Source organism: Parus major, chromosome 4 (assembly GCF_001522545.3).
Source record: "Parus major isolate Abel chromosome 4, Parus_major1.1, whole genome shotgun sequence".
In the NCBI taxonomy this organism is placed as follows: Eukaryota; Metazoa; Chordata; class Aves; order Passeriformes; family Paridae; genus Parus; species Parus major.
The window spans coordinates 12,615,804-12,630,556 of record NC_031771.1 but is presented as its reverse complement, the minus strand read 5'-3'; the positions used below and the strand labels follow the sequence as shown (position 1 = coordinate 12,630,556).

At 40.1% G+C, this 14,753-nt stretch overlaps 1 protein-coding gene across 18 annotated transcripts in view; it reads right to left on the bottom strand.

Moving 5' to 3' along the window:
* Window positions 1-1,579: 1,579 nt before the first annotated feature.
* The window catches only part of OTUD4 (OTU deubiquitinase 4), a 28,709-nt gene continuing 15,535 nt past the window's right edge, over window positions 1,580-14,753 (bottom strand). For 2 of the 18 annotated variants that reach the window (XM_033513756.1, XM_015624215.3), the window contains 11 exons: window positions 14,357-14,457; window positions 12,966-13,090; window positions 12,668-12,848; window positions 11,934-12,099; window positions 10,981-11,101; window positions 9,258-9,313; window positions 8,546-8,704; window positions 7,899-8,037; window positions 6,568-6,837; window positions 5,856-5,896; window positions 1,580-4,223 (listed from right to left, as the gene is read on the bottom strand). In XM_033513756.1, coding sequence (XP_033369647.1) covers window positions 2,997-4,223; window positions 5,856-5,896; window positions 6,568-6,837; window positions 7,899-8,037; window positions 8,546-8,704; window positions 9,258-9,313; window positions 10,981-11,101; window positions 11,934-12,099; window positions 12,668-12,848; window positions 12,966-13,090; window positions 14,357-14,457 — 2,586 coding nt within the window. In that variant the 3' untranslated portion in view covers window positions 1,580-2,996. Of the gene's footprint in view, window positions 4,224-5,855; window positions 5,897-6,567; window positions 6,838-7,898; window positions 8,705-9,257; window positions 9,334-10,980; window positions 11,102-11,933; window positions 12,100-12,667; window positions 12,849-12,965; window positions 13,091-14,356; window positions 14,458-14,753 lie in introns of those variants that run through there. The other 16 variants (XM_015624217.3, XM_015624221.3, XM_015624216.3 and 13 more) reach the window with 16 other exon arrangements.

The window sequence follows — 14,753 nt, the reverse complement described above, 5'->3', positions numbered from 1 at the left end:
ACACAGAAGATGCAGTACAAAGAATGTAGAAGAAGGTAGCTACACCTTTTTTTAATCATCTGTCCCTGTGCGTGTTCTTAGACCTAGTGAGATGAAAATAATCAGTGAAATAATCTAAAAGAAATATATGGCTAAGATGCAGAAGTTACTTTTCCCTAAAGTAAAAGTATTGATCCTTACTTTGAAAAAAAAAAAAGAAATTAACTTTAAAAACCTTGTTAAAAACTTACTTCCATATACATGAAAGTCCTTCAGGGAATCATTTAAAGGAAGGTTTAAAAGTTCCTGCTTACTTAAGCAGATGCAAAAACAACTTTCAGCTATGTATCTTAAAAGGAAGGGTATTTTTCATTAAACATTTGTCTGCCTTTACTGGCATGTGAAAAACATCATGACAAAATGGTTTTGTCCCTTGTTTACATTTTTGTCCCAGAAGCTACAGAAAGAAGTTGGGGTTTTCTGTGATTTGCCATTCTGTGTGTTAGTAACATGGTTATTTCAGAACTCTGGCAGTACTGAGTACTGTATATACAAACTGCCTCCCTCTGTCTTGTAACAGCAATGCACCTGTACCACACCTGCAGAGGGACTCCCTAAAGAAGCAGAAATATTGAATACAACCTTACACAACCATGCTTTTCAGACAGAAACTTCAAAAAGCTGACTAAACTTGTTCTCCTCTGTACAGCTTAACTCCCTTTGGACTGATGTTGTGTGATCTTCTCTATCAGTTGTAAAAAGGATAAGGTAAAGATGTGGTTCAGCTGTGTATCACAGCTCATTACATTACTAAATATTACATATGTTAACAGGAGGATCCTGCAATCTAAAACATCTTGCCCCAGGCCAGAGGTTGGGCCAGTCAGTCTTACTTCTTCAGCAAGAGAGGAAACCAGACTTACTTGATCAGCATTGGAGACAGAATATCTGCACCTTCCAGTCCTTCACTGTCCTAGAGTAGCAAGGCCGTGTAGGCCCAGCTGAAAGAAGCTGGCTTTTGAAAGCAAATTCTAAAAGCACATCCCTCCCAGTTACTGCCATGCCTCTCTTCCCCAGTGTTTCCCCATAAATTTCTGCAGGAAGCGTTACCACGTTCATTCTTGCAACAAAGCTTGTGGTGAACTACCTGCTCTAGGAGAGGATGATTAGATCAGTGACTGCTGCACAAATTTCGGTTGTCTACAAAAGCTGGAGTTGAGAGTTTAAAATGCATCAGTAAACTCAACAAGCAGCCCTCTTTACATTTTTGATCGGAGCTGAAATAAACAGAGAATCACAATGGTAACAACAGTTAAATCCCTCAGAGCTTGTTCTCTACCTGAAACCATAAAGATTGCCTCTTTTGAAATCCTGAATACATTTCTAAATGAAAAAGTATTTAGATTTGAAAAAGAAAAAAAGCTTCCAGCATCACCCCTACCCCTACAAACAAGAACTCCAAATTAAGTTTATGGCTTCTTTCTTGTTTGCTGCTTGCCAGATCCTATTCATCATTCTGCTGCTTATTACACCTGCTCTGTAACAACACTTCACTGAATGCCATTGCAAAAGGTTTAAATACATGAATATAATTTAGAAAGCAAGTGAAAAGACAAAACATTTATTTTAATTAGGGTTTTATACATAGCATGCATCTGAAAACAAACTCTTTATCATGTAACTATCACTCTGGTTTCTGCACCAAGGGTGTACAATCTCAGACACAATGAATGGGTACCATCACCTACACTACTGTATACAGAGATATAAAAATATACACAACAGTTCAATTTTACAGAGCAACAGAGCTGAGTGAATACTGTGCACACTGCACTCTCCGAGCCTGGACAGCTGAACATCCAGACTGCAAAGGCAACAGGAACACTGGAGATCGTAACCGGGCTCAGAAGAAACAGCATCAGAACTCTGACACAGTGTAAAAATATAAGGCAGAAGCCACTTTCTTCTGAATTGTAGGGAAGAGCAGAGCACACTGAGACTCTCCATTCTTGCTTTTAAAAGTAGTTCCAGCAAGGAGTTGTACATGCAAAACATCAACAGTGCAACAACAAAAGAATACTGAACAGTAGCTCAATCGTACAAACTTAAAAAAACGTAACACGTACTTTATGCATCTCCTCACAAAATATCTAGGATTTGTCAGTGCATTAGTGTTAAAGTGGCATTAAAAAAATTTCTGCTATTATAACAGATGCAGAATTATTTTGGAAATGCATAGCATCTACATTTTTATTGTCTTTGTAATTATTCAGTTGGCATAGGCACCATTCTAGTCACACCAGCATTAAGAAGAATTCATGGTGGAAACAGCCATTCTTATCAGTTCATACACAGGTAATTCTTGACTGCTTGTCTTGATTTTGATTTCAACAAATAAATGCTTTTTAAAATTCAAAAATATACCCTATGATTATGAAAAGAACTATATACAACATACCTAAGACACAGGGTTAGCTGGCTGCCATACGTGTAACACACAAGAGAAACATTCAAGTTTGACAGATATTTTTTCTTTTTGAGATGAAAGGCCTTTGGGTTGGAAGCATATCAGAGACAACAGTGCAGTAGGCTGAGAATTCCTTTAGCTCAGTTCAGAACTAAGGCATTGAATGATAAAATATACATTTATATTTGGTGCAATGTTACTGTCAATTTTAGAATCTAGATCACATCAAATGCTGTCATTTGTCACTCTAGTAAACGCACATACCCATCCTCTATCACAAACGCAAACCTTTTGGGGAAAAAAAATAACCCAATACTAAACCTATTTTTTTTTCCTAATTTGACATTGAAGAAAAACTGCTAAGCCAAACAAACTCTAGAATCCCCCCCAAAAACCCTATGTAGGACTTGACATCCTCCTAGTCTTTACTTGCCACAAATTAGCCAAAAATTAAAACGTATCATTGAACTTCACTAAAAAGAAATTAAGATTTTAAACTGCTACTTCAAATTACTTTTTGCTTCTTAAATTTTCCAATTATCCACTCATTTTATGCTTGCTGCCCCCTCTGATTATCTCCCAGTGTTGCCCTTCTCCTGTCATTTCTATATGGCTGCCCTCTAAAGTTTCTCTGATACTGGTAGCCGTCATCTCTGCTTCTGCCAGGTGGTCCTTTCCAGGCCTCCTCATTTCTTTGGAACTGGTATCCTCCCCTGCTGGAATAACCCCTGTCAGGTCTGGGCCTTCTGCCTCCTCCATAAGTCTGGTTATAGAACTGCTTGGATCTGCCACTCCTCAACATGTCGGAAACCTCAGTGTCATCTTCAGAGCTCTCTTCCCTCGTTCTCTGGACCCTGCTTTCCGTCTGCACGTTCCCAGCGCCCTTGGATTCTCTCCCTTTAGCAGGCTTCTCCTTCCGACCAGGAGTGCCAGGTTTCAGTTCGGTTTTGGGAGGTTCTGCCAGCAGTGGCTGCGTGCTGGGCCCTGCCGTTGGCCTCTCTGGGCCCTGTGTCTGCGGAGGGCGATGCTGCTGCCCATCTGCTTTCTGCTTAGAAGCAGCCGATGGACAGGTCTGCTCCAGCTGAGGTGCCCTGGCTGAAGCGTCTTTCGGAGTCCCTGCAGCAGCCACTGGGAATGGGACGGTGTTGGAGCCGCTGCCAGTGTTGCTTTTCTGGAGCTGCTCTGCACAGTTCACTCCAGGAACTGGAGGGCTGCATTCTTTGCCCACGTACATGCTGGCAGAGGTGCCAACTGCTGCCTCTTTATCCTCAGGTGACAAGACAACATTAGGTCTTGCTACTGAATTCTCAATGAAACCCTGAACTGGGTACCCATACCAGAAGTGAGGAAAAAAAGGAGGTGCTATTGGAACAGCTCCTAGAAAGTGATTGTGTCCGAAGGGCGGCTGCGGGAACATACTCTTCCCTCTCAGGGACTCCTCGTAGTTCGCATGAAGAGCTTGCGCTGGATTCTCTGGTTCGACACAGACCTGTCCTTGACTTTCTGTCACCTGAGCTGAAGGTATGATCAGAGGCAGTGATGGAGATCTGTCAACCTGTGGAATCTGACCATTGGACCTGGCCTCAGTCTGGACAGCAAAGTGCCTGTTTGGTCGTGCGGTTTCGTTTTCGTTCTGAGTGGGAGCAGCCTCCTGGAACCAGGGGTTGTGCGGATACACAGGAAGGGACACATTTGGGTACATTCTACAAGCAGCTAAATAGGCCTGATGCAGGGGGTACAGGTAAGAATGGGGTGCCCACATGGGACAACTGTATGCCTGCAAGACAGCAGGGGGGGGAAAAAAAAAAATCAGTTATTTGGTCTTTTGAATGTTCAGACAGACATAAAAGCACACCAGTCATTTACCATTTTGAAACAGTTACTTATAGGAGATGAAAGTTCATTTTCTTTACAGTGACTGCCCTCAGTTCTAAATCCTATGACTCTAAGATGGTGTTATTTTTTGTTTTCCTTCCAAGTGCAGTTGAAATGGTCAACAGTTACTTCAATTTCTATATGGTTAAAGACACAGTTTGACACAGTAAGTCAAGCTCTAGCTATGTGTTTGAAGAGAAACATTTCAAACTAATTTTCCAAAATCACACTTAATTATTGGCAATTATTCTACTGGCAATTTGTTTATATTGGCAAGTTATTCTACTAGACCTCAAAGGCCACAGCACTGAAATTATCCACCTCAGATTGTCACCCCTTCCCTTTTCCCTACCTCCACCTTAATGAACTGGACTCTGTAAACAGGCCCTGGAGCAAACCATCCTGAAAAGCCTAGACAGACCTCCTCTGCAGGAGCCCCTCCCCTCTAAATGTGCAGTGGAAGTCTGTGGGCAGGGCAGGGTCTGGAGCAGAGCAGCAGACAGACAATGCAGAGAGTATTTCCCGGGCCTGCTGTACCCTGAGACACCAGAGGAGCAGCACAGCTGCTAGAACATAGGCTGGGACCAGCAGATGGTGCTGAAGTACCAAAACGACAGGCTAGATCCTAATAATCCACAGTAGCAGTAAGGAGAGTCCCAAGACTGTTAGCTTGGGAAACTCAAGCTGTTTAAATGCATTGTGGTGACACTTGCTAATCAACAGCTTACGGATTTCCTATTAAACACAGAAACTTATATTAGGCAGAGGTATCAAATTTACATTGGAAACTGTGCTGAATATTCCCTCTTTCCATGCCCAGACACCAAAGAATATTGTTGCTATGGCAAAAGTCCCTTAAAATAAGCCCAAGAGCTCTCAGCACCTTGCCCCAAGTCCTTTGCCTGACATAAGGATTAAGAAAGTAAAAAAGGAACATTTTTATGTGCAAAAGGGAGAAATAAAGCAAACAGCCAGTCCTTGCCAACCAATGGAAAATGTTGGCTGAACCTCTTCTCCAGCCACACACACAGGTTTGCGCCACATTTACACATACACACTACTGTAATTACTGAAAAAAGTGAAATACTATTATTAACCTGAGCAGAAAGAACAGATATGGAGGTTACTTAAGGAAAAGATTTTGGGATCTGTAGTGCAGTGGCTTTGCCAGTACACAGCCAGGGCTGCAGTCTGAGGGCATTTTCTCATTCCCTATGCATGTGATCTGAAATAAGCATCTTCACACTTAGGATTTATCTGGGACTTTCAAAAGCACAATTTGCTGGTCGTGCAGCCAGAGCTGAAAGCCAATAGTTCTCACTACGCTGTTGACATGAATTTGACTTTTGCTGACTTGAACTGCACTGTGGACAATTGCTGGAATCCCAGTTAACAGAACACAAAATAAGAAAGTACTTCAAACTGAAAGATGGACTTGAAATGTACAGCAACAAAACTCTTGCACTCCAAGTTCCAACAATTATTTACAAGCGATTTTTATAACAAACATGAAAACATAAGTTTGAAGACTTACCTTCACACCAAGATTGAAGAAAAATCTAAGAATGTTCTTATCTAAAAAAACAAGAACAAAAATATTTATGAAGACCTAAAATATATAATCTGATACAAAAACTGCATAAAGTTCCGTTTCAGTAGAGAACACTGGTGTTAAGTTATTGCTTGTCTTCAATTGATTAGTTGGGGTTTTTCTGCCACAGGAAGATACCTACAACACAACAGCAGTTTAAATTTCAGCTTTAACCGTCTGTGAACTAGTTTTTAAAGATGTTTGTTCACTAAACAAACACCACTGTGCAGTCAGACATGAGATGTTCTCTATGGGCATACGTTGCATTCATGGTATGCCAAAACCTGTATTTTCCCAGATTAGTAAGGAAATACTCAACAGCTTTTAAATGACATGAGCAAACATATTACTCTGACAGGAGCAGTTCTCCAAAGACAATTTTTTACATGCACAAAACCTCAAGTTACGGTGGGACAAGCTAAGACACAAAATCATCCTGCCAGATTTCCAGGTGTGACCACTTGAAAGTCACAACATTGACAATGCAAACTAAAGAGTTACAATTCTGTTCAATATTCCCTCCCACATCTTAAATCATGGAACTATTGGATCTTTTGACAAAGAATGACAACAGGACCCAATAAAGTTGTGTTTATCTACATTTTAAGGAAAGATGACCTATTTGGAAAAGTGGTGTAAAATTCAGACTTCTTACCTTTAGGTAAGTCTTCCCCAGTACTGCACAGGGAGTAAGGAGGTGCAACGGCTCTTTCTCCCTTTTCATTAAAAGGGAATCCAGGGTATAGCGGATCCTGATAGGGATTCAGAGTCTGAGGCAAAGGCATTAAAGGCTGGTTAACTGCTTGTAGCCACACAGGAACTCCAGCAACTGAAGCAGATGTTACCTGAGCCTGTGATACAATAGAGTCAGGTCCCGTTGCTGGTCCTGGCATCAGTGAAGAAGCAGGTATTTGGGTTGGAATACCTAGAGGGAAAAAAACCCAACAAACATACATATATATATATATATATAAATAGAACAGGTATCAATATAAATGGATATATGAAATATGAATAATGAAAATATAATTATGGAAAATGAATATATGAAAATATATATGTATATAAAAATAAATAATCACAAACCAAAAGACATCAGAAAAGCAGGATTCAAAATGCAGAGAATAGTTTTCAGAAAGAATGAAACAAGTAGGTTAAGCTTTCCAGAAATAGCTAAATTGATCCCATGCTTCTTTTTAAAATTATGAATGCCAGAAGGAAATAGGAAGGAGAAATAAATGGGGGAACTGAAACTTTTATGTGAATCACTGAAGTTGTCATTCTGACTAGTCATTTAGAGTCAACTCTGAATCTGAGCTTAGATCAACTTGGCTGCACATCTTCTGTCACGGACACAGTGAAGTGAGACAGGATTGCCTCTGTCTCATGTGAACAAAGGAGGCTGATCTGAAAGCTGGTTCTCATACAGAAACAGCAGTGTGAGAGAAAATGCAGCACCTGATCTAATGAGCACTATTGATCCTAAGCTAATTCCACAGACCACAAGATATGCACAGCACACAAAAACCCATTACACATGCTTTGCAACTCAGGTCCAAATGGATCTCATTAGTTCCAGACATACAAGCCCCAAGCTGAGGCCTCAGTCAACCAAGGAGTCTATTATTACATGGGACACAGAGCACAAACACTTACCAGGTTTCAACATGCTGACAATATGTTCTACCTTAAGCAGATCCTCAAAACTCAATGCTATCCCACTCAAGAGGAAAAACAGCCAATTAATACACTACTCTCTCAAACCTTCAGGCTAGGAGTCAAGCAAACTATACATACAGGCAATTAAAGATCTGTTAGAAGTCTCACCAGCTTTCAGCAGTGAGAAAATACATTCCTATGAATGTCTGCTTTTGGAATGTGTAATTTTATGAGTCAGTGTCTCCTGGGGGTATCTTCAACTTAGTAAGAGGGTTGAAGTATTTCCAGGGTTAGTAACTTCTGATTAATGTTAATATTTCTGCAAACCTGCTGGTCCATATGTTGCTGGCTCACTTGGCCAAGCTGGCACAATGGCTGGTACAGAAGGCACTGCTGGAGGTAAATGCACCTCAGAGAAGACTGGAGAGGGCGTTGGAGTTATGGTCGGCAAGCACTCTGTCAGGTTCTGTAAAAACAAACAAATCTAAATCCCATCATGGCTGCTGACCCTGATGGCTCAGTCTTATCTGACTACCACCATCCCCACATGGAGGTACTAACTAGGAACATACCCAAAGAAACCTGAGCTGCATCACTGTGTGGAGAGCTCTGCTCTGAGTTCTGTCCAACCATGTCTGTACCACAGAGCCATCAGTGCTGGAACCACCTCCTCATGCTTTAAATATCTCCCACCCAAAAGAAAAGCCACCCTCAACAAGTAATTACCAATAACCTCAGAGAAACCTGAGAAGGAGAAGCTAAAGAATTTAAAGGGAAAAGCACAGTTACCTTGGTAGAAAAGTATGAAATAACCCCTCTCTCAGGAAAGAATATACATACTTTTACTTTTCCATCAAGGGCTGTCCTTTTACAATCTTTATACTTGACACAACAGATTCCTAACTGTAAATATGAAATTTTAGCATTATCACCATAATGACCATGTAATTAAAAGCCAGTATTGTAATACATACGTGGCTGTGATGAAGCTCCCCTTTGTCTGAAGTGTCCTGACTGGAAAACTTTGAAATCAAACAAACATTTCTTACTTGCTCAGCAAGAATCGGAGAATCTGTTTTTACTTGTTCCAAAGGAGATGAAGCTTTTGGATAACTCTCATCTTGACTATTCTTCTAAAGCAAAGTTAGAAACAACATACACCGCTAGTCTAATAGTCAGATTAACTTTACAAACAGTTATTCACAAATTAATAAAAATAAACCACACTCCATACAAAGTGGGCTAAGCACCCATCACATATTATACTAGTGTGACATTTTGCTCATTGAAAGGACAGCAAAGGTTAAAAGCCAACAAGAGGCCACAAATCTTCACTGAACTTCAGAGCTCATGGTCTGTTAGCACAGTAGCTATTAGCAAACATCAAATCTTCTGTGGTCCCATTATACTGAAAGTACAGACTGTACTAAGCAATTACAAATCCAGATTCTTAAGTGCTCTCGATAGCCCAGGTTTGAGGACTCCAATTGCAGAAAAAGACTATGTATAGATTACAGGGCTGAGGAAAGCTGACAGAAATACAAGCCTCCAGCCTTAGGAGTATTTCACTAAAAGCTCTAAAGCAGCAGCAGCAATCACAGCTCTGAAGGCAGCTATTGCTCTGCTAATCATGTATCAGAGAAGCAATAACATTAAAAAAAAATTTGGTCTTTTCTTTAAGATTACCTCAGATGAATTTGGCTCAAGCTTCTGACTTAAGTGGATCTGCCTGGAATTTGACTCTGCAACACCAAGACATAACCTAGTAAATGAACCATTACACCACTTATGGCTATCACAACTTAAGCCAGTTAGTTTGTCTTTCCAATATTAAACTTTCAAAATCAAACCTGTATCTTAGTATATATTACTTCAGAAAACTTAAATTTGTAATTTTACCAAAGATCAAAGCATCCTAAAACAAACAGTTGTTTGGGCAGTAAAAGAGCAGCTACTTCACCCTGGGTTCTCCAGGCTCTACAGGAGTTCTTTACTGATGTTTGGAAACCATTTCAGTGATGCTTGGAGAAAGCAGGAATAAAATGCAGCTGTCCCTTTAAATATATTAATCCTAAATTGCTCCTAATGAAACAGAAGTTTGTACTTTGCTTAAAGTGAAAGTGCTCTGATTGGCATTTTCATATTCAAGTGTTAAGATAAACAGAAGCTCAAAGTCTTGTCTACTTCTGACTGAGTAAAAACAGTTTAGAACGTTGTAGTGGATTAAAAGATCTAGGAAAGTTTCCAGACTGCTTCACAAACCTTCACTTCTCAAGCACCAGTAAACACTTCAGTGGGGAAGACAGTGTTGAAAAACAGTCATGACATAATAAGATCTGAACAAGTTCTTCACATTCTGGCTTATGCTCAGACCTGGCTACCACTGCTTGTCAATCACACTCATGCCCAGTTTATCAATAGCAGATACAGACTTTTAAAAAGCTTGTTATATACTCTGTCACAACTAGACAGGAGTATAAATGGAAACAGTATTGATTTTGAGAATTACTGTCAAATCCCTGAGCAGCAATAAGAATCCCTAAACACTCAGAAGGAAGTATACTTGATTCCCATAGGGCTGTTAACCTAGTTTCACAAGAGGCAACGCAATCCAGAGCGTCACAAAAAAGCACAGAAAGCTGAACATGCCATGCCCTTCATCATGCCAAACCCATGATGACACTGGAGTCATTACTTTCTCTACATGAACATTCCTTAAAAATGTGAATCTTCCTTTGCTAAGGTAGAAAAAAATTCCTTTGCAATTAGCAGAGATTGGCTAACTACCTTCCTCCTGGTACCCAGTTTTCATCTATTACTGCCATGTTCCACTTCCTCACAGAAGAGGAAAAGCTTTAAGTCCATGAAGAGAAGCTAAAGTGTTGTAACTGACTGGGAGGAGGGAGAAAACCCAAACAAAATTTTAACCATGTGACAGCACTTTCTACTGTAAACAGTAGAAAGTACAACAGTAGTTGTTTTTCCAACCCTGTACACTGTCTTGTCCCTCTCCTGTACCATTGTATACTAATTCTTAACCATGCCACAGTGAACACTTTTACTTGCTTTTCTCATAAATTAAGGCTTCTTCCACTGGCACGTTCTGCCACACACTCTACAATTTCAAAAAGATCTAATTTAGGGTAGCTTTGATAAGTCTGTTTGTTTCTCTCATTTCTCTTCTCATTTATTACAAAAATCCCAGCCAGAAGTCTACTCTCTCAGCCACACTCACGAAGCAGGGAAATGTACTTTCCTAACTCCAGCCCAGTTTAGTTTGGTACTGCTACTCAGGATAACTCCCCTCTCAATGCCTAAACAGATGCCTCATTTTGAATAAATTCTGAGGCTGGTAACAAAACCAAGCAAACAAAAAAAAGAGACATTATCTAAACCCATTTAGTTTTACCTTTCTCCTTCTGCTCTTCCACCTCTGCTGTCCACTTGCTGTTTCTTCTTTCACTATTCGAGAACTTTTTCTGGTTTACATTATCCACAGTCTGTGTAGCAGCCTGACAGACTGACTGATTCTGAAGAAGTTGACAGAAGCAGAAATATCACTTCATGTAATCAGTCCAGTGACACTTCACCATCACCTGCTATGATACTATAATGCCTTCATGACAAATAATATTTATGTCTGTGACAAGCAGAAAGGGGAAGGGGGGAATCTGACTCAGTATCCTGCAGATTCATCCACTCTTTCTCCTTCATTGCTAAATTTTGCCAAGTGTCCCTTAAGAGCATTCATGTCACTAGCTGAAGTGACAAAATCTGTTTCACTCAGACAAGAAATCACATCCTCCTCCTGCAAGTGAGCAAATACAGCAAACTGTTACTGCTCAGGGGGAGAGAGCAACCTCTGTCCCTTAAGCTTCAGTCTTTCACCTAGTCATTCTTTCCAGCCTTATTCTTGTTTCTGTTTGCCCTAGGATTTAAACCCAAAAAGCCCCACACATCTCTACAACAAACCTAAATGGAGAGTAGCTCCTTACCCACAGAATCTGCTCACTTCCCTGGATATATTGAGACTCCCACCTACTTTCATTAAAATTGCATCAATAGAATGATCTCTCCAAAATCCTACAGCCACAGATGCTCATGTGTCTCCCATAATTACATGCCTAAAGCCCTGTGTGGTGGATGTTCAATTATTCCTAAGATAAACTACTATATGTATTTTCTTATCTTTAATATATAAAGCATCGTAGATACCTGTATTTCTAATTACAAAGTGAGTGCAAAATAAATATTCCTAATTTTGAACTGCAGTGTGATTCAAGGACAGCAAACCAATGGCTAATGAAAGGTTCACAGACAAGTATGGAAAATGCACTGTTAATTACAAGGAATACAGCATACATTGCAAAGAGCAGGAAAAGCTTGTTCATCCCGCTGCTGGATCTCATAAAGGGAACGGGACTCCTCTATGGCCTGCTTCTCCCTGCGCTCCTCTGGAGACAGCCCAAAGTAGTTACAGTCCCTGCTGCCATGGCTCGGCTCCTCACTTCGCTCACGCTCCACTTTCCTGGCGGGAAAAAACAAAGCAGGATCACTTGGACTAAGAAATTCCAGATCAAACCCAGTACAAACTTGTGGGTTAGGAGGGAAAAAAGATGCAATGATGGAAATAGAAACTCTACTGCAGCAGCCCAAGGAATCAAAAGTCGCTACCAACAAACGCAGGCAAAACACTAAGAGTGTTTCAGGGACTTCTAATTCAGAACACAAAGCAGCCCCCTATGACAGGTTCAGCAGAAGCTGAGAGAAGATCTTAGCCATGCCCAATAAGCACTTCAAACATTATTTCAGCCCAACCAAAAAGAAAAACAAGTACAACAAAATCCACACTAACATCCATGTTCCAAGAAAAAATATGTGGCTTTGTAGTCAGTTTCTGCCATGCAAGAAAAAAAAAAATTATTATAATTTCCTGTGCTTGTGTAATGTATTCTTAAGGACTTGGGACACTTCCTAAGAATTCAATGGCAACATATTTCAAAAAGAGTATGCAGGAAGCATCTGAAGCAGGCACTTGGGCTTCCAGAAGCTCAGTCTAGAGTTCAAGCCAGGGAAGATGCTGTTTGCAGTTTTACCTTGCAGACTGGGAAGGAGTCCTGACAGGAGCTTTTTGCTCAGTTGAGGTCTGATGAGGTTGGGGCCCAGAACACAAGAACTGATGCTGCCTGGTTCCCACAGTATGCTGAAGTCGAGGAGGTAGTGCTGACTGGGGTTTGATTGACTTGCTCTGATTCTTTGGCCCTCTGCACTCTGCATCTGTGATAGCAATGTGAAAACAGGTAAGACTTAAGTTTTAATCATTTTTCTTAAGCTCTATGGGACAAAACATCTGACAAAGAAGATTCTGCCACACTAAGACAGGTACAGTCCTACCAGGCTGAGCATTCTGCCCCCATGTTGGGTAAAACTTTTTTATCTTCTTCCCTGGCACAGTGTTCCAGCCCTCCATAGGAGAGGTCTGTGGAAGAGGTTTAAGGCTCTTCAGTGAGACAGCATGCCTACAAAACAAGGAATTATGGAGAGAATAATACCTTAAAAGACCAGACTGGGACTTGCATAAATTAATACCACATGTTCATTAATACTGACAGATCTTCCCATTTTTGAGAACATTGCATTTAAAATCCTTTGCATTTATGATTACACTCAAGCAACGTGTAGAACAGCAAACCCTTTTTTTTCCTTTTTACATAAAACTGGTAGGTTGACACAAACTTATCAGTAAGGAATTATCAGCATTTGTGAAGTGCCTATTGTAATGTCCTCAGGGCAGACAGAAAAAGGGGACGGTCACAAAAAGCAATGTACTTAAATAAAAGCAGTATACTTAGATAAATTTATTACCAACACTGCAATAGGTGGCAGAATTGAAAGATGTTACATTGAGGGTGCATATCCCAGAACAACTACTGCCTTTTTAAGTGAGGATGCTGTAGGATGCTTCAAGCAACTATTTACATTATTTGAAAGGCAGACATGGAAACGGGTTAAACTCCAATTTAAAATGGGTTCAAACTGCAAGATAATCTTCATATCTTGCAGTATGTTTTTTTAAATAGTGATCAAATGAGATTAATGGGCATCTTTCTCATTTACCTTGATTGAAAGTGTTTCCTCTTCCCAAAATATAATCAATGTGTATTTTTTTGATGCAGAAGTCACAAGACTTACAGCAGAGCTCGGGATGTCTCAAACTGCTCTCTCCCTGCCCCCTCCCTACCAAAACACCCCAACAAATAAAAACCCCACCCCACACAACCAAAACCATCAAATCCACAGCAACAACTTTAATTTGTCCCAGGTAGGGCAAAGATGATGCTGATCTAAACAGCAACTCTGTATTAAAATCAGGCATAGCTACTCAACCACCAGAGGAGCTCAGTGCTTTAACAGACCTTTCAGTATGAAAAGCTTGTCACAAATCCAGCATCTAATTATTGAGTACAAGCAACACCTTATTAGCCTGGTGACAATCTGTTTAGGATTGAATCTTGTGCTCAAAAAATAAAATTAAAATACTATTAATGTAGTTACTGTTCTACACTGCAAGTAATACCCAGACTACTTGTCACTACAGAAAGGAGTATGAAGTGATAATCAGTTTTTCTTTTTTGTTTAATAGTGTGCTGTTTTCTTAACAAATTTGTGGTAGTACTGTTCCAAGTAAAGAAACAGATACATTTCAGGGGCTGAAGTTTAACTCTGAACCAAAGTAATGCTTTGTTCAGTTTGGTGCTCCCTCCCAAAAGAGATTAAGTACTCACTTTGCTCCAAGCTCTTCTACAAATACAACAACTGGCCCATTTTGTGAAAAAACTTCTTGAATATGGGCATTATAAAATTTCCCATTATGGTCTAAGCGCACCTGTAGAGAACAAGAGTAAAGAAAAAAAGTGGATTAGCTCTGAAGAGGACTGTGAGAAGAAAAAAAATATCTTTTTCACTTTAAAATATCAACATTAGAAACACAACTTTTCCTCTGGGCAACTAAAGACCTGAGAAATACACACACAGTTTAGCAAATGAATCAAAAACAATCTCTATGGCTTCTTCAAAAAGAAATAAAAATACTGTTGAAATAAACACACACACAACACTAAACAAACAGCCCACAAACAAACAGCTTGCTGGGGAATGCTATTTAATGAAATATACTTTTCA